Below are 18,874 nucleotides of genomic sequence, written 5' to 3'. Positions count from 1 at the left end.
TTAAACTTTTGACTGTTTGCTTTATACCTTGTGAAGCACTTTGTGATCTTTTATCTAGAAATGTGCTATATATAAAAAAAAATTTACTTACTTACTGACAAGCACTACCGTTTACTGTGCCACACCTAATTAAGCCATAGCGGATATTTTGCATGGCATTAGTTTGAAGATCAACAGACCGTAATACTAATAATGTGATGGAGGTTACCACAGTAACATGACCCGATGTCGAGTCAGTCGGGGCGCGCGGGGGAGGGGGGGGTTAGATACCAAGTTAATGATTCTGTCACATGAATGCAAGGAAAGGAGCAGAAGTGAGTGCAACTGATCGAGATACTTTATTAATTACTACCAATTTACCTTTTTCTCTGTTTATTTACTTATTGACTAATTTACAAATTTTAATCCTGAAACTCAATGAGAGCAGCTTCAGGGCATGCTTCCCTACTCCTTTTCTTTCATTGGTGTAGGGAAGAAAAAAACCCCAAAATGCAACGTGCAGTTAAACAAGATAACATGCTGGCCTGAATCCTGTGTGGCAGCTTTACCTTCACTTTGCGATACACTACAGCAGCGATGATGATGGTTGCCAGACCAAGCCCTATGAGGATGTACTGTAGGTATTCCAAAACAGTAGGTAGAACAACCAAGTTTGTACGGAACGTATTGACGATTGGGCCATCAATATATCCGTTCTGAAGAGGATAAATAAAACACTTACAACATTTTAATCCACACAGAACCATTCTGTAGAATTTTAATCTGTTTGTGCAAAAAAATTGCAGAAGAATAGATGTAAAGACACTACATCATCTATATCATTAATAACTCACCTCCTCAAACCAGATCATAGGCATCACCACATCAGAAATCTTTCCAGTTTCACTAGAAGGACAAGGACATTCAACTTTACACTCCAAGGTTACATAGCAAATGGTAAGAAAGGCAGGAAATATCCAAGACCCTTTCATATTTAATGATCACAACATATAAAACAATACATGACAATGTCTCTGGCATGATAGTAGTTAAGGGAATAGTTCTTTACGTAATTCCTGAGACTTTTTTCATGTAGAGGTTGAGCTGCAGGCGGATGGACACATTCAGAGGGACACCCGTTTGCTGCAAAAAGACAACAAAAATATACAGATCTCACACTGGGAATAAAAAAGGAGGGAATTATACCTCAAACACCATAAATGTGCTGGAACATGCAAATCTCCAGGTAGCAATTAAAGATATGGTCACATAATTTTAACAATAAACTCAAGGAGGAAATGTTCTGTTTGACTGGTTCATCTGAGGGAGGATGCACATAACTGCTGTTCACTTTTAGCTTCATATTATTTATTTTTTTATCTCTACAAAATGGCCTCAAGTGATTTTAACTTTAAAAGCTTTGCCGAACTCAATGTGGGTGAGCCTACAAGCCATTTCCAGTACAGGACATTTTGCATAGTAACCTGAAGCTGAAAGCAACCATTTACTTTTTGAACCCACAGGAAATTACCTGTAGCCTGGGCACAGACTTGCTTTACTCTACATGAAAAGACGTGCTTGAAAGGAGAAAACATGTCTGCTACACTTTAAAAAAAATCCATAGTTCTATACACACTGAAAAAAGTCTCCTCACTAAAAGAAGTGTAATACAATTAGCTCAACAGCACAGCTGACAGATTGCAGTGATTTGTAGCGAATCAGCTTTGAAAAGCAAAATAAATAAATAAATATGGTCCAGCTTTTCTATTACATTTTGTGAGTTAGCTAAACTTTTAAAATATTTTAATCTACTGCTGTACACAATTCTCTCATCTTTTATTGACATTTTTTTCCAAGAGATTTTAGCTCAATGTGTCCATAAAACAAACTACAAAGTTCACTTCCAGACATGTGGCTCTGATAAAAAGTTAATATGGGCTGAAGGCAGGAGAAAGACGACAGCTGAGGATAGACAATAGGAATGCAGCTGTTGGCAGAGCCAAAACAGAACAGAAGATCTAAAAGAAAAATGTGCATAATATACATGTATGACAGAAATGAGTGCCATACATTTTATTGTAATGCTCAAGTTATAGTGTCAAGTCAAGTCATGTGTCTCATGTAACATTACTTTGGTAAAAATACCACACACGAGTTCCCTATCATTTCCTTGATATTTCATGTCAGCACAAACTAAATGTACCAAAAAGATTCAAATTTCTGGCTCTGAGAGAAAGAGAAGAAAACTAAGAGATAAAACCAGTGTCCTCAGTGCCATGTTCAAGAGTCAGGATACTTGGCTCTATCGTATGATAGAGCCATAAAAATCCCAAGCCATCTGATGTTTCTTAATTATTAACTTAAGTGTGAATGTTGCCCTGCTGAAATCCACTGAACATCTTGTGAGCTTTTATCCGGACAGTAAAAACTCTTTCACTATCAATACTGACTTTTTATTGGCATCATAGAACGTTTTTAATAACCCTTTAACTGACAAACAACAGCAGTTATACAGGAATAGCCCAATTTCCAATTACCTTATCTTAATGACCGTTATAGAAAAAAGACTGTATTAGGAATTCAAGAACAAACTGTACCAGTGGTGGTGTTTTAGCAAACTCAACATTTAACATTAGCAATAAAGGTTAAAGGCAATGCAATTTTTAAAAGTTGATTATAATAACTTAATGCGGAAATGACTTCAAATGTAAAAATGTGTACATCTTTTCATAATGAATGAAATACAAATCTGATTTGCAAAAATCTCTCATCAGTAATAAAAAAGAAAAACATACTTTTTTAAAGTGAAAACATGCTTTAGAGTTAGTTTTATTAAATGCTCTTTTTTTTTTATTGTAAACTATTAAGTCATTTTCTTACAAAATTATAAAAACAATATTTTCTAATAAGGAAGAGTTCAATTATGTCTTTGATTAAAATGTAATCAGCATCAGCAAATGGTGACAAATGCAAATTATCTAATGAATCCATCAAATTGAGCAAAACCTCGCAAATCATGAGAATCACTCAGCAGTGAAAATGCAGACTTCAAGCTCTTGCAGACTTCTTTGCCTGTCAATATACTGTTAATTGTTTTTTCATTAAGATATTTTAATAAATAACTTTTTGTATGTTTATCAAATCACTATCTTTGCTCTTAAATAACATGGGGCCTTAAGTAAAGAGTGACTCTTCACAGGTGCAGTATTGCCTTTCCCGATCTACTTTACCAGTAAACCGCAGTCTTAGCCCAGAAGATGGCCTATAAATGTCTTTGTTCTTATATAAATTCATCTTTAGATGAAGAAAGTACCGTTTCTTGTTTTCAAAACTTACACTCTTAGTCACAACAAAAAAAAAACTAAACACTATACTTAATGGAACCCCATGCCGACTGATGTCCCTTTATCATTAACTTGATATCAACGTGGGCTTGATGGAATTGACTGAACAATGTTGTAAGGTTTAATCTATGAAGCAAAAATCATTTCTGTATCAACTGAGATTTTTTTCTTTTATTGAAGCAATAGATAACATGGAGAAATAATCAAATTTCCAATTACCTTATCACAACCACAGCTATCACTAAAAACGCTGCATGTGATTTTTACACAGGGAATATCTTTTTAGTCTTATCAGTCATTGGCTTTTTCTGTACTGTAGCACACAGGTTACTGCGTGACTGTACAGTAATAAAACTACATATCAATTTTCCTATTGCTTTACCATCCAGAAAAATAAACATTAACTTTAAACCTCATCCCCTTAGCTTACCGCTTTATCACTGCTATTTTGCATTAGTGATGACTGAATGATTGCAATGTGATAAGGAATCTAACTTTAAGTGTTTGAGGAAGACTGAGAAGGTGACAGACTTGGTCTTGTATTGTAGAAAAGAACAAAAACAGTTGGATGTAAGTGATAATGGTACGATACAACCTTTAACTAAATTCTTCCACAAATTTGCCATCAGGATGGCCTCTTATAGGTCAAAATGCACCCTACATGCTTCTCTCTGTGCCATAAAACTTGACAAATAACAGAAGGTCTATGATATGCAAGAGTCCAGCTACACTCATGATCACAGCAGGTTTCAAGGACAATGGGGCTGACTTCTAATATCCTTACAACAATATTGCAGACTAATGACATTCATTTTAAATATAAGCCAGTTACAAAATGTTACACACTTTTCATTGATCACAAATGCACTTTCACTTGCGAGTCTTGCAAGTGGGTCTGTTCCAAAATAAAATCAAATTTAAAAAGAGTTGCAGCTTAAGTTGGAGTCTTCACAGTAACATGAAAGCATAAATTAAGTATATACCATTTCTAATAAGCAATGGGAAGAGATGCGTTTAAAAAACAGAACAAAGAGAAACAAAAAAAAGCCCACAAATAACTACTGCATCAATAGAAAACATTGCTAACCTATGAGCTTTGAATCAAAATTATGATGACCAACTGTACACACTGTGGTGTGTGTGCTGTATACTCACTGGGTGAATGTCTATGAAGAGGCCGTGCTTCTCCTCACTGGGATTAAGACCCTGCACGTAGTCCAGCAGCACAGGATCAGCATTAAAGAAGTGAGGATGAGAGATGAAGACTGGAGAGTCTAAAATGTTCAAAGAATGGCAACATTAATCAACTGGCCCATTGAAAAAAAAAAAAAATAATAATCTATCAAGTACACTCACAACTCATGGCTTGTTGGCAATCCCTGCCATGTCTCTAAGATCGCATTGGTTTAGTTAAGGATGTTTTCACACCTGTGGTGTTGTTTAGCCTGTTTAAATGAAATTGATTTGTTTTCCCACTTGGTGTGGTTTGTTTGTGAATATGTGAACACGGCAATCGCAATGAAAAAAAAAAAAAAAAAAAGTTGATTTTGGGGTTTTCTTTGTATTATTGTGGGGTCTTTACCTTACAATATGAGGCAAGAGTAAATGAACAATAGGTGTGAAAATACCCTAAATCCATTTTAAATGTATATTTCAGCAGCGTTAGCCAAAGGGACAATAATTTTTGGAAACTTATGAGGTTTTTAGGCATTTTCATGCAATGCCTAACCTTGCATGAAAATGCTTGAAATTGCTCCAATTGTTGAGAACCACCGGAAAAAGCCGGCTCACATGGTTGTAACACTGTTTTGAAGCACAGCAGAACGATTAGCTTTAGCCCCTTTTCCATTAGTACCTGTTCTTATCGACTATTTTCAACTACAATCGAGTACCACCGAATGTGCGTGGCCATCATAATAGCAACGCAGCTGAGTGTCCTGCGATATAATGAGTATGTGACATAAAGGCTACAACGAAGGTGGATGTGAAGGCAACTATATACACCTGCTGCTAGATCAGATTCCGGGACCACAGCGTTGTTTTTGGTAGCCATTTCCCTTGTTGCCTTGGGTTTCAAAACTGGCAGTTTTTATTTTCGTGGACAAAAATAAATAAATTTTTGCGTTCTTTTTAAAATTCTATCTTTAAGAATTTTATTACCAAGAGCCTGTGAAAAAAAATAAAAAAAATAACATAAATTGTTCCAGAAATTTCTTTAGATGAATCTATGAAAAACTCCAAAAGGTCTAGCATTTTTATCAGTGCATAGTTTTGTGCCATCAAGGTGATTCACAAAGTGGTATTAACTGAAAAGTTAATAAGCCTTGGCATACTAACTTGAGTGTAGTGAGTTCCTATAAAGGAAACTGGACAGGCAGAGGACAAAATAAGAAAAAAAAAAAAATATCAGGGTTTTAAAAAAAAAAAAAAAAAAAAAAAAAAAAAAAAAAAAAAAAAAAAAACCTCGACAGCAGACAATCATTATCTGAAAGTCATGCCCCCATGAAATAGGGGAGGAAAATCCAGCAAAGACCTTACATGGGACCTAAGAAATACATCTGGACCATGAGCTGTCTGAAAATCAGTGGCAACAGGTTTCATGGAATGATGAATCTAAATTTGGGATTTCAACACCCCAGACTTCAAAAACTATTGTACACATTTTATTTATTTTTTTCAAAATATAAAGAAATGGGTAGTGGTAGGTCTTTCTAATAACCTCTGGGAATGCTGTGATGGACTGAATATTTATTTCGCCTACACTGATCATCATTACTCACTGTGGCGGCAACTGCTAACATTGAGGAGTCCAGACTGTCTACAGGGGCAGAAGCCTTCATTGGGAGCATAATCCGTCCCATTGGCAAAAAGGGTCTTGGGTGCAACATATCGATATAGAGGGATTCCGTTCATCTCTCCAGGACGCTGATAAACCAGCTCCATAGACCTGGAAAAACAATGGGTAAATATATGAAGGAATAATGGGAGAGGCAGAACTGAGGGAAAAAAAAAAAAAAAAAGTACAATTCTGCAAAGCATTTTACCTGCACGCATCAGGGCTGTAGAAAGGCAAAGTGCTCTGTTTCGTCATGAAAGGAGGCCACATCTGCCCAGCTGTTCCATTGATCATGTTAGACTGAGCAGTCCTCCAGTATGGCAGCTATCACCAAAGAGAAAGAGGCCAGTTACAGTGTGAAAAATAAAATGGTGTGAGGGGAAGGAAAACAAAAACAAAAACAAAAAACAACAGCAACAAAACACAATCTGCTGGCATCATACCTCAGTCAGACCATTCCAAGAGTCGACTCTGTGGACTTTTCTAATGTCATCTTTTCCAGTAAAGACTGTGAACAGGCCAGTGTTGGAGTTGTTGAACTAAAGAAAGCATAAAAGGCAGACACCTTTCTTTACCTGCTCAAAGAAATTTCATGCAAGAGACAAATCTGTTCCTTAAACTGAACCTATTATGCTCATAGTAATCAGATAGAGAGGATAACGAAGCATTTCTAATACTTACTTCTGAAAAGAGGCCAAATTTTCCTGATGTGGGAATCATTCCTGGCAGGTATTGATTTAGAAAATCCACTAGTCCACTGTCATAACCCCACATAAGCTCCCCTACAGGCTTGGTCAGGAAGGGACCTTCTTTAAAAGTTTTAAAGGTTGCACTCATCATGAGGCGCAGTACATAGGGCAAGTTTTCCATCATCACTGATGCACCCTAAAATTACAGAAGCCACAGGCTGTGAAAAAGCAGAAAACTGAGGAAATTATTGAACCAATCAAGAAGTGAGGAGGTGGCAACAATGTCTTACCAACACCAACATGTTTGGAATTGTGACAACATCAGACTCGTTCCCAGCAGACATGGAGGGCTCGAAGTGGTACTGTCTGTATTCCCTGTAGGACACTGTACCGTTGGGATGGAATGTAATGTTTTCCTTCTGACACTGCTTTCTGGAAGAAAGGTAATATGTCCACTCAAAACCTGTGCTTCAAGTCCACCTCTGTACACACATCTTAAGGGTTTAATGCAGGGGTCCCCAATCTCAGTCCACGAGGGCCGGTGTCCTGCAGGTTTTAGATGTCTCCTTGATCCATCACAGCTGATTTAAATGGATAAATTACCTTCTCAACATGTCTTGAAGTTCTCCAGAGGCCTGGTAATGAACTAATCATGTGATTCAGGTGTGTTGACCCAGGGTGAAATCTAAAACCTGCAGGGACACCGGCCCTCGTGGACTGAGATTGGGGACCCCTGGTTTAATGGATTCAGTTATCCTTACGAGAAAGTCAAAAATTGACAGACCTTAAAACATCAGACACAAAAAAGAAAACAAACCATAAAAAATAAAAAGCTCTTCTGGTGTCTCAGGTTGTTGCAGCCAAATCATTTTAATTTATTTCTGGAATGTCCTGATAGTTGTTTTCAATAGAAAAGTCTGAAGTGGTCTACCATTTGCAACCTCTCTCCTTTAAATAAGAATCACATCCTTCCAGAATGCTTCCTCTCCCCCCCCCCCCCCCTTTCAAATCCCAAAAGGTGAACACATGCTCTTGTGGACATGACCAAAACTTATGACAGTGAGCATGTTTCAGTCCAATTACAATATGTAAAAAAAACAAGTTTAGCCATATATTTTAAAAAAAAAAAATTAATTCTTAAACACCTTTTGGACGGATATAAATTGTAGCTCACGCTTATAACACTTGTTTAAAATTGTTTACACTTCTACTTCTAAAATTAGTTTTCACTTCTACGTTCTAGGTTTAGAAGAAAAAAAAATTACGTTTTGGTTAAATTGGGTTAGGCTTAAGTTTAATGTTATCTGTTATACTGATAAATGGCATTCAACGAGATCTGTAGGTGGCAATAGTTGCAATTAATATCGAACCACCGATTCCTCAACCAGTTTCTTAAAGGGCAAAAAGGAGCAAAAATTGATTATTTAAGATGAAGTTGTAAAAGAGATCCTGTTGCAATCTAAAACAAAAAATTTTTTATTTATTTATTTTTTTTTTAAATTGTAGCAAAGGATGTAAACTCCTAGAACAGTAATAAGTCTGTAGAAAGAAGTTAAGCAGTCACTATTAATGACATTAATAATACATTTCTTTTGCTGGTGTCTTTAAAAACACTCAAGGTCTACTTAATGCACAAAATTAACAATATCATGAATTAGCAAAATAGCTAGAAAGATTTAAAATCCAGAAACAATGCACAAAACATGAACAGCTGGAGCACTGACTGAGTCTAGTTTCATAATAACCTGTACAACAACCTTCGACCCAGCGTCATCTAGCCACCGTACACTATGCTATCATGATCATAGTTAAGGGCGATCGTGGCTCAAGAGTTGGAAGTTCGCCTTGTAATTGGAAGGTTGCCGGTTCGAGCCCCGGCTTGGACAGCCTCGGTCGTTGTGTCCTTGGGCAAGACACTTCACCCATTGCCTACTGGTGGTGGTCAGAGGGCCTGGTGGCGCCAGTGTTCGGCAGCCTCGCCTCTGTCAGTGCGCCCCAGGGTGGCTGTGGCTACAATGTAGCTTGCCATCACCAGTGTGTGAATGTGTGTGTGAATGGGTGGATGACTGGATGTGTAAAGCGCTTTGGGGTCCTTACGGACTAGAAAAGCGCTATACAAATACAGACCATTTACTTAGCTCCAGTTTACCAATGAAGTTCCTTCCAGTAAAATGGATCTTTAATTCTTTTACATTTTTTATAAACAGGAGCTTTCTGGGACATACAGAGTATTATACCATTAATAAAATTTCTAATTTATTAATTTTATGAATCTAACTTTATTACAAAAAAATAAGTCCATTTGGAGTTTTACTGGAGCAAACTTTATTGAAGTTTAAGTATCCAACAATTTAAAGTTTTTAACTGATAGTTAAGGTTGAGCACAAGTCCTCAGGAGTTAAATTGTGTACCTGTAAACATAAGGTCCTCTCTGTTCCACCATCGGCTTTTCTCCTTTCAGTATCTCAGCAGGATTGAGGACATTGAAGAAGTAGACTGACATAAAGAACGGCACAGGGATGTCTTTCCACATGGTGTATGTGAGATCATTCTTTGGATCAATTACTGTGTGCTGATGTGAAAGAGGAAAAAAACAAAAGCAAAAGAATGAGCATTTTCGTCATTAAGGTTTTTATACATTTTCACAAACTAATAGAGAAAAAAAAAACTAAATTCAAGGGGACACCTTTAAATTGCTTTTTTCTTATTTTATTTTATTTACCTAAAAGGTCCCAAATCCTGAGATTGTGGTTCATCATCTTAAAAGTTACACAACATTATATTTCATTCTAATTTTAATCTATTATTTACATTTAGGTTTTTGTTATAGTCACAAATGTTCCTACAAATATGATATGAATCTATTCCTTTTAAGAATACTTCTTTGTGGTGCTCCTTATGCAATTACTAAATTGAGCACATTGAGTGATTAGTTAGAAAGTAAAAACACTATGTAACTATGCTTTCTGGATTTTTCTATGTGAAAAATGAAAATAAAATTATTAAATACATCCAGTCTTTGATAGTGCAGTACAGTTCAAACACCTGGTATGTAGAAATGCTATATTTCTCACCATGTTTATGTTTTGTAGCCTCATATTTAGCTCAAACAGGGTAGGATGACAGCGTGTCTGCATGTGCCCTAACTACAAAGTTCAACTCAAAAGGGAACCAACTACAACTTAAAGAGTTCGCTGCTAACGGGAAAAAGCAGCACTGTGAACTGACAACAGAAATAAAGCAAACTAAGGAAGTAGGCAATACTTTTGCACGTATTTTTTCCTGTTCTGCATATTATTTAAATAATAATATTACTTGTATCGTTTTACTGGGATATATTGAGTGAAAGGAAAGTTGAAAAACCTCCGCCTGTTGTGATTTTTAATATGGAAATAAATGACATTACCAATAACAGTTTAGTTAGTTAATCAAATCATTTTACTAACATTGGACATGCTTGACTCTTTAAAAGCCTCAGAAAGTTTTTCCGGAGCTATTAGCATTGTTACTTAATCTGACTACATGCATTTACTGATTAGCTTATCTGCACGCGCCTGTTATCATTTACTGGTTAACTCTGGAGGCTCTTTGAAGTACTTAAGTCCTCGGGTACGATTAAAGGTGAATCTTGCTTGACTCAGCACATACAAGCACATGTGTAAAACATGCTAACTATCCGTGTCAGGACGTTTCTTACCTTTACTATTTGGTCGTCGATGACTAATGGCACCACAAAACACATAATTGTGCCGAAAAGCACCATCAGCACACCTGCCACTATGAATCCAATAGCAACTTTAGGTCGTTTAATTGCCATATTGACAGGCTGTCAGTGAGTCTTCGTAGCTTTGTTTTGTCCGTGTCCGCACTTTTTGTCGGTAAAGATAAACGGAGTCAGCTTAATGACTCCACCAGAGTCTCGGCATGAAACAAAACTTATAATTAAACGTACATTCCTCTGAGATCTCTGCGGGTCGCTCATCTCTCTAATCGATGACGTTCTGACCTGCTTTTATTGTCGCTGTATTTGCGCTGTTTGACACGCCTACCGAGGATTCTGGGAAATGGAGTTCCCGCTCTCTATATCGGGCCATAAGTAAAAGCTTAAGTAATTGCCCGATCTTTCAAGATATCTCCCAAGTGGCAAGAGCTTTTGGTATGCTGTAGGCATAGTGTATTCTTAAATTTACTTTAGTATTAAAGGAGGAAAATAGGAAAGGGCTCAGAAATGAGCAGAGCTCCTGTAACAGGCTGCCACACAAGAGGGGCGCCGGAAGTAACCATATTATTGTACCATTCAAGTCCAATTTCAAAGACAGTCTGTGGTTACATACTTTTATTCTGATTTATTTGATATTCTTCAAGGAAAAATATTTTTGCCACCTTTCATCTATAATTCTACTTTAATTTTAAAAGTTTAATATTCAGATCAAGTATTGCATTTGGGGATTTTTTTTATTAACCAAACTCAGGACCTTCCTGCTGTGAGGCAACAGGGTGCTATGGCTTATGGCTTATCCTGAATATTAAGCAGCGTCGGGCCTGGACAGCACATGGATGGGATACCGCACGGGAATACCAGATGCTGTTTTTATGTGTTAGGCTGGCAACCTGTGCAGAGTGTACCCTGCTTCTCGCCCTATGGAAGCTGGGACAGGCCCGACCCTGACCTGAGTTGGATAAGCGGAAGAGAATGGATGAATGGATGGTCTATAAAAGCTCACATGAGGTTCAATCTCCTGCCAAAAAGATTTCTGCCTCATTTAGATAAAGCAGTGCATGGGTCCAGATATAAGAACGTGTTTGAAGCAGTTTTTAAGAACACTTAAGAGCCTCCTTTGTTTCGTTTTCAGAGGTTTTACTGGAAATATCATTGCATCTAGATAAGATAAGATAAGATAAGATAAGATAAGATAAGATAAGATAGGATAAGATAAGATAAGATAAGATAAGATAAGATAAGACTTTATTGATCCCATGGCGGGGAAATTTGTGCGCTACCTCAGCTCAGGTACAAATAGCAGGAGAAAAATACAAAAATACAAATAAAATACAAACAAATACAAAATAAGGAGGATGATACACTATATACAACGGTAGCATACACAGTATGTGATTATGGATAGAGGGTTCTGGAAATATGCAAGAAATTTAACTCTTCTACTGCTATGTAAGTAATAGATATCTATAAGTATCTATAAGTATAGACATGTATACGCACACAGACACACACACATGTACACACTAAATATACATATGTATACATATACATACACATATACCTGCACATATGTGTATCTAAAATAGATAACTGTAGTCTGGACATGTGAACATTCAGCTAACAGATCAGAAGTCAGTGCCATGATGTCTGCAACCTTCATGCTTGGAATCATTGGTTCATCATTGGTGAAACATTGGTATTTTATTTTTTTGTTAAATAAAATGTTAATAGGAGTAAACAGACTACATATGCAAATACCTGACACAATAAATATGTAGTCAAAGACAAGTGCTCTTTGTAGATAATAGATAAGCTATTTAAACACTCCATATACAATAAGATGGTTGCTATACCTGCAAATGTCAACCTGAATGAGTCTAACTAACTTTTGTGATGAAGCTTTGCCTTTATGCAAAATAAAGAAAAACAAGAATTTATATTCGCTTAAGCAAAAGAAAAAAGACAGAAATTAAAATGGAACAGGAAATAAACAGAGCACCCTGATTATAAAACTCTGAAGTATTCACATAACGATAATACTTACCTTCACAACTTGGTTGCTTATTACTGTTGGTCCCACAATTACAGAAATTGCCCCAAAAATCAAAGTCAGACCGCCTGCCACTATAAATCCAACAGCTACTTTGGATTTATTGATGGCCATGGTTGCTTCTTAGCAATGATCAGTGGTGTCTGATAATAAAAGAAGACACTGTTTTGCTCCTCTTGCCTCTGAGTCTGCAAGCCAACAGGCTGAATGAGTGTGTCGTGTTTTAAAGCCGAGCCACTGGTAGTGATGTATTCAAAGGAAATAGCAGTTGAGTGAACAGCTTGAGTTTATTCTCCGCAGACCCCACCCCTCCTTGTATATGCACATCTTCACTACTTTAAGAGAACTACAAAAAATATATGGAAAAAAATGCAAAAAATACCGTGCATCCCAAAAGTATTGACAGCACTTCACATTCCACATTTTTCCATGTTGCAGCCTTGTTCCAAAATAGTTTAAATCCATTTCACCTCACAATTCTGCAAAAAATACTCTACCCTAGTGACAAATGAAAAAAGTTGAAGTTTGTAATTCTTGCAATTTTATTAAAAAGAAAAGAATATATAACATGTTAAATGGACTGGTTCCCATATACTACTTTACTATGACATCTGAGCACTCAAAGTGCAACTTGCCTCATACATACAGTGGGGCAAAAAAGTATTTAGTCAGCCACCGATTGTGCAAGTTCCCCCACTTAAAATGATGACAGAGGTCAGTAATTTGCACCAGAGGTACACGTCAACTGTGAGAGACAGAATGTGAAAAAAAAATCCATGAATTTACATGGTAGGATTTGTAAAGAATTTATTCGTAAATCAGGGTGGCAAATAAGTATTTGGTCACCTCAAACATGGAAAATCTCTGGCTCTCACAGACCTGTAACGTCTTCTGTAAGAAGCTTTTCTGTCCCCCACTCGTTACCTGTATGAATGGCACCTGTTTGAACCCATCATCTGTATAAAAGACACCTGTCCACAGCCTCAAACAGTCAGACTCCAAACTCCGCCATGGCCAAGACCAAAGAGCTCTCGAAGGACACCAGGAAAAGTATTGTAGACCTGCACCAGACTGGGAAGAGTGAATCTACAATAGGCAAGCAGCTTGGTGTGAAAAAATCAACTGTGGGAGCAATCATCAGAAAATGGAAGACATACAAGACCACTGATAATCTCCCTCGATCTGGGGCTCCACGCAAGATCTCATCCCGTGGGGTCAAAATGATCATGAGAACGTGAGCAAAGATCCCAGAACCACACGGGGGGACCTGGTGAATGACCTGCAGAGAGCTGGGACCAAAGTAACAACGGTCACCATCAGTAACACACTACAACGGCAGGGAATCAAATCCCGCAGTGCCAGACGTGTTCCGCTGCTGAAGCCAGTGCATGTCCAGGCCCGTCTGAAGTTTGCCAGAGAGCACATGGATGATACAGCAGAGGATTGGGAGAATGTCATGTGGTCAGATGAAACCAAAGTAGAACTTTTTGGTATAAACTCAACTCGTCGTGTTTGGAGGAAGAAGAATACTGAGTTGCATCCCAAGAACACCATACCTACTGTGAAGCATGGGGGTGGAAACATCATGCTATGGGGCTGTTTTTCTGCCAAGGGGACAGGACGACTGATCCGTGTTAAGGACAGAATGAATGGGGCCATGTATCGTGAGATTTTGAGCCAAAACCTCCTTCCATCAGTGAGAACTTTGAAGATGAAACGCGGCTGGGTCTTCCAACATGACAATGATCCAAAACACACCGCCCGGGCAACAAAGGAGTGGCTCCGTAAGAAGCATTTGAAAGTCCTGGAGTGGCCTAGCCAGTCTCCAGACCTCAACCCCATAGAAAATCTGTGGCGGGAGTTGAAAGTCCGTGTTGCTCGGCGACAGCCCCAAAACATCACTGCTCTCGAGAAGATCTGCATGGAGGAATGGGCCAAAATACCAGCTACTGTGTGTGCAAACCTGGTAAAGACCTATAGTAAACGTTTGACCTCTGTTATTGCCAACAAAGGTTATGTTACAAAGTATTGAGTTGTATTTTTGTTATTGACCAAATACTTATTTGCCACCCTGATTTACAAATAAATTCTTTACAAATCCTACCATGTGAATTCATGGATTTTTTTTTCAGATTCTGTCTCTCACAGTTGACGTGTACCTCTGGTGCAAATTACTGACCTCTGTCATCATTTTAGGTGGGGGAACTTGCACAATCGGTGGCTGACTAAATACTTTTTTGCCCCACTGTACTTACACATACAATACTCTTTTTTCTGTGTGTTTTCTACATAAGTTCTTTCTATCTAACATTCACACACACATTCATACGCTGATGAACACATAGGAGAGCAATTTGGGGTTAGTATGTTGCCCAAGGATATTAGACTGGAGCGACCAGGGATTGACCAGCTACAGCCACCCCTAACATGTACATAAGTATTCAAAGCCTAGGCTCATTGCTAGCACCTTTGGCAGCAATTACAGCAACAAGTATTTTTTGAGTATGATGCTTCAAGTTTGGCACACCTATTTTTGGGCAGTTTCTCACATTCTTTTTTGTAGCACTTGTCAAGCAAGCTCCATCAAGTTGGATGGAGGGCACTGGTTTTCAGATTTCTCCTGATATGTTAAATCAGGTTCAAGTCTAGCATCTGGCTTGGCCACTCAAGGACATTCACAGAGTGGTCCCAAAGCCACTCCTTTGTTATCTTGGCTATGTGGGATCATTGTCCTGTTGGAATATAACCCTTTGCCTTAGTCCAAGCGCTCTGGAGCAAGTTGTATCAAGCATAATGCTATGCATTGCTGCATTCATCTTTCCCCTCATCGTTCCTGCTGCTGAAAAACATTCCCAAGGCATAATGCTGCTGTGCTTGGTTTCCTTCAGGCATGACGTTTGGTATTCAGGTCAAAGAGTTCAATGTTTGGTTCATCAGACCAGAGAATTTTGTTTCTTATGTCTAAGAGCCTTTCAGGTTCCTTTAGGCAAACTCCAGGCAGGCTGTCGTGTACCTTGTATTTCAGTTCAATTAAATTTTACTTACATAGCACCAAATCACAATAACACTCACCTCAAAGTGCTTTTACTGAGGAGCTACATCATCCATTGATGGATAACGTAAAACGATGTGCTCATTGGGACCCTCAATGCTGCAGAATTTTTTCTGTACCCTTCCCCAGATCTGTGCCTTGATACAAACCTGTCCTGGACATCTACAGGCAATTCTTTGGGCTTCATGGCTTGGTTAGTCCTTTGACATGCCCTGTCATCTGATGGACCAGTTTATGCCTTTCCAAATGATGTCAAGTCAACTGAAATTACCAGAGATGGACTCCAATCAAGTTGTAGAAACATCGGACAGATGATTCAACACGTTCTCACTCCCAAAGCGTAACATTTTACGCTAGGTGATTAGTGGAATCAGGATGCACCTGAGCTTAATTCTTAGTATCATGGAAAAGGCTGTGAATACTTATGTACTTTTTAGAATACTTTTTTGGTTTGTTTATTAAATAAACATATTTATTAAATGAGTTTTTAAGCAAACATTTTCACGTTGTCCCTATGGCGTACTGTGTCTAATATTTTAAGGTTACAATTAATTTAATCCATTTTGGAATAACGCTGTAATATGACAAAATGTGGAACAAATGAAGCGCTGTGAATACTTTCCGGATGCACTGTATGTAAAAGATACATGGTCATCGGTTTTTGGTTCCTGAAGTCCATTTGTCAAGCTCAAGTTGACTTTTATTGCTCTTGCCATGCTGGTGCTTTGAGAATGGACATGAAGAGCAGTCAGACTGTGAAACTGATACTGCTTATGTTATCACAGGCTTGTCAGTCTCATTATTAGGTATAATCTGTTTTATCTTCCTTTCTGACTCTGATGGGGGACACTAATTTACGTGTCAACCAGCTAGCAAATGTAAGTGTTAACGTTTAACTTTATTATGGAAGTGTTGTAGTTTTATTACAATAAAATAGCCAGAATGATAATTTTGTATTGGAAGTAAAAGAATTTTATAGCAGCAAACTACAACAAAGGTGTAACTCTTCAAGGTGTAACTCTTAGTGTGCTTCTGGAAAAATTAAGAATTTGGACGAGGAAATGACTAAAGACCTCACACTTAACAAATTGATAGTTCAGGGTTGTTTCACCAGATATCTTGTGGAAAACATCGGGAACTTCCATCATTCCATTTTCTTTATCCAACTCAGGGTCGCAGGGTGGCTGGAACCTATCCCAGCCACCATAAGGCGATAGGCAGGACACACCCTGGACAGGTTGTCAGTCTGTCACAGGGCTATCAGGAACTTATAAATAAATAAATAAAACAATTGGTATGGGAAAGGGAAATGGAAGTAATTAAAGATTGAGGAAGACATTTGAACAGGATGCAAAACCCATTGAAGAGGTATTACAAAAGATGGTGCTCAAATACTGAAATGAAATGTCACAGATACACATGAAAAACAGGATAGAAGTTATTGTCTTATTGTTATTGTTTAAGGGCTTTTTATATTAAGAAGTCACTTAAACAATTAATTCTTATATTATTGAGGATGTGTCTTTTAAGGTCACTTCTGAATAGGCAGTACTTGTATGTGGAAATGTTCTTTAAGAGGAGGAAACAGGATTGGGCAGTGTTTCTGAGATTACAGCTATTGTTCAAAACCAACTATCCGGTTATTTTTCTGCTGACATACAGTTTAAAAGATACAAGGCCACTTCTGAGAGTACATTTCCAGTTTGGAAGACCTAGTTAAAATAAAAAGGATAAGAAAAAGCTCTTTTAGTTTTTGCTTGCCATTATAATTAAAGTTGCCTCACTTTAGAATCAGATATTCTTTTTCCAAAATATATTTCATTTCAACAAAATAATTTCGACAACTTCTTGATACAGACAGAAAGACAGGTTACATGCAGGCATCAACACAAGGCTCTTTGAACAAGACCAGTAATGTCATGTGGCTGCAACAATTATAACAATATTATAATATACTACTACTACTACTACTACTACTACTACTAATAATAATAATAATAATAATAATAATAATAATAATAATATACACCTCAAGTGTAAATAAATTTGTTTACATTCATGAAACATTGTCAGTTAATGAAGCACCTGTACTTGAATTTATGTATTTCTTTTAATTGAGTCTCTTTAACATTGTATTTGTTGTCTGATGTGAAAGTGCTGTGTTATTTGTTGATGAACAGGCGCAACTCTCACTTCATTTTCTTAAAGACAAACAACTAGATTTAGTTGGAAACAATATATGTATGACCGCCGACACTCTGAGGCAGTCGTACAACTGTTGACTGCCTAAAAGGCCCTGAAGGATTAAAGTGTGTCTCCCTGACCCCATATTTGACATTTGACCGCACTAAAAAATAACTGAATCTCACCTTTATTTTATCTAAAACACAATAATATTTTTACCACTGCACCATCATTTACAACACGGAGTATGAATGGCTTGAGATGTACTATGAAAAACTGTGCCGTTTTAAAAATGTATTTCACTTTTTTTCACATTAATTGTACTGTAAATACATGTGTGTTCCACACAGCTCACACTAACTTTAAAAAGGCAGATCGCACTGCAATGTCAGGATATGAAACATTTTAGTTGTGACATTCAATGCTGGTCATCCATTTTTTTTATGGATTTGGTAAATTTGGATGATAAAGACGTTCTCTCTTCCTGAGGAGACACATGATGTCTTCATACATAATGAAGGGGAAAAAGGCCAGATAGCCACAGACCACAACAGCTCCTCATCTGACTACGCTGTGAAATCTGTTGTCCTCATTTAACATTTCACAGGCAGGAATTGTATTCTTGCCTCATTCCTCACTAAACTTACTAAACTAAGCGTTTCCTCACATGCCTTCCATCCCAAATGCTGATGGTGTCTTTTAATAGAAGGAAGTTTCGAAAAAGATGCTTTGAGCTTCCCTAAAACATCATGTGTTTGCAATGTGATTTGTGTGTATTGCTGACGTAACCATTATGGCTAATATCTGTCATTATAATGTTTTATTTTTCCTCATATTGCTCAGTTTTTGATACCCACAGTTTTTGATATTTCACAGATATTTCATCCCATTCATCTCTGTTGCAGTGGCATCTATTTGGACATAGAGTCATTTCTCTTTCTCTTTTTGTTTTTTCTTCTTCTTTTTGGCACACAAATAATGTGTTTCCAGTTAGTCATTATTTTCTCTTATTGTAACAC

At 37.4% G+C, this 18,874-nt stretch overlaps 1 protein-coding gene across 1 annotated transcript in view; it reads right to left on the bottom strand.

The window, feature by feature from the left end:
- The window catches only part of scarb1 (scavenger receptor class B, member 1), a gene marked incomplete at both ends in the record, with an annotated part of 36,795 nt that extends 26,130 nt beyond the window's left edge, over positions 1–10,665 (bottom strand). Inside the window, 11 exons of the mRNA XM_080875614.1 lie at positions 549–695; positions 834–885; positions 1,049–1,122; positions 4,479–4,597; positions 6,104–6,270; positions 6,368–6,483; positions 6,603–6,698; positions 6,841–7,044; positions 7,139–7,280; positions 9,260–9,420; positions 10,546–10,665. Coding sequence (XP_080731740.1) covers positions 549–695; positions 834–885; positions 1,049–1,122; positions 4,479–4,597; positions 6,104–6,270; positions 6,368–6,483; positions 6,603–6,698; positions 6,841–7,044; positions 7,139–7,280; positions 9,260–9,420; positions 10,546–10,665 — 1,398 coding nt within the window. The remainder of the gene's footprint in view (positions 1–548; positions 696–833; positions 886–1,048; positions 1,123–4,478; positions 4,598–6,103; positions 6,271–6,367; positions 6,484–6,602; positions 6,699–6,840; positions 7,045–7,138; positions 7,281–9,259; positions 9,421–10,545) is intronic.
- Between the last annotated feature and the right edge of the window lie 8,209 nt (positions 10,666–18,874).

Source organism: Rhamphochromis sp. 'chilingali', assembly GCF_963969265.1.
Source record: "Rhamphochromis sp. 'chilingali' genome assembly, chromosome: 2".
Lineage (NCBI taxonomy): Eukaryota > Metazoa > Chordata > Actinopteri > Cichliformes > Cichlidae > Rhamphochromis > Rhamphochromis sp. 'chilingali'.
Note: the sequence above shows the minus strand (reverse complement) of the source record. Positions and strands in the feature narration are given on the sequence as shown.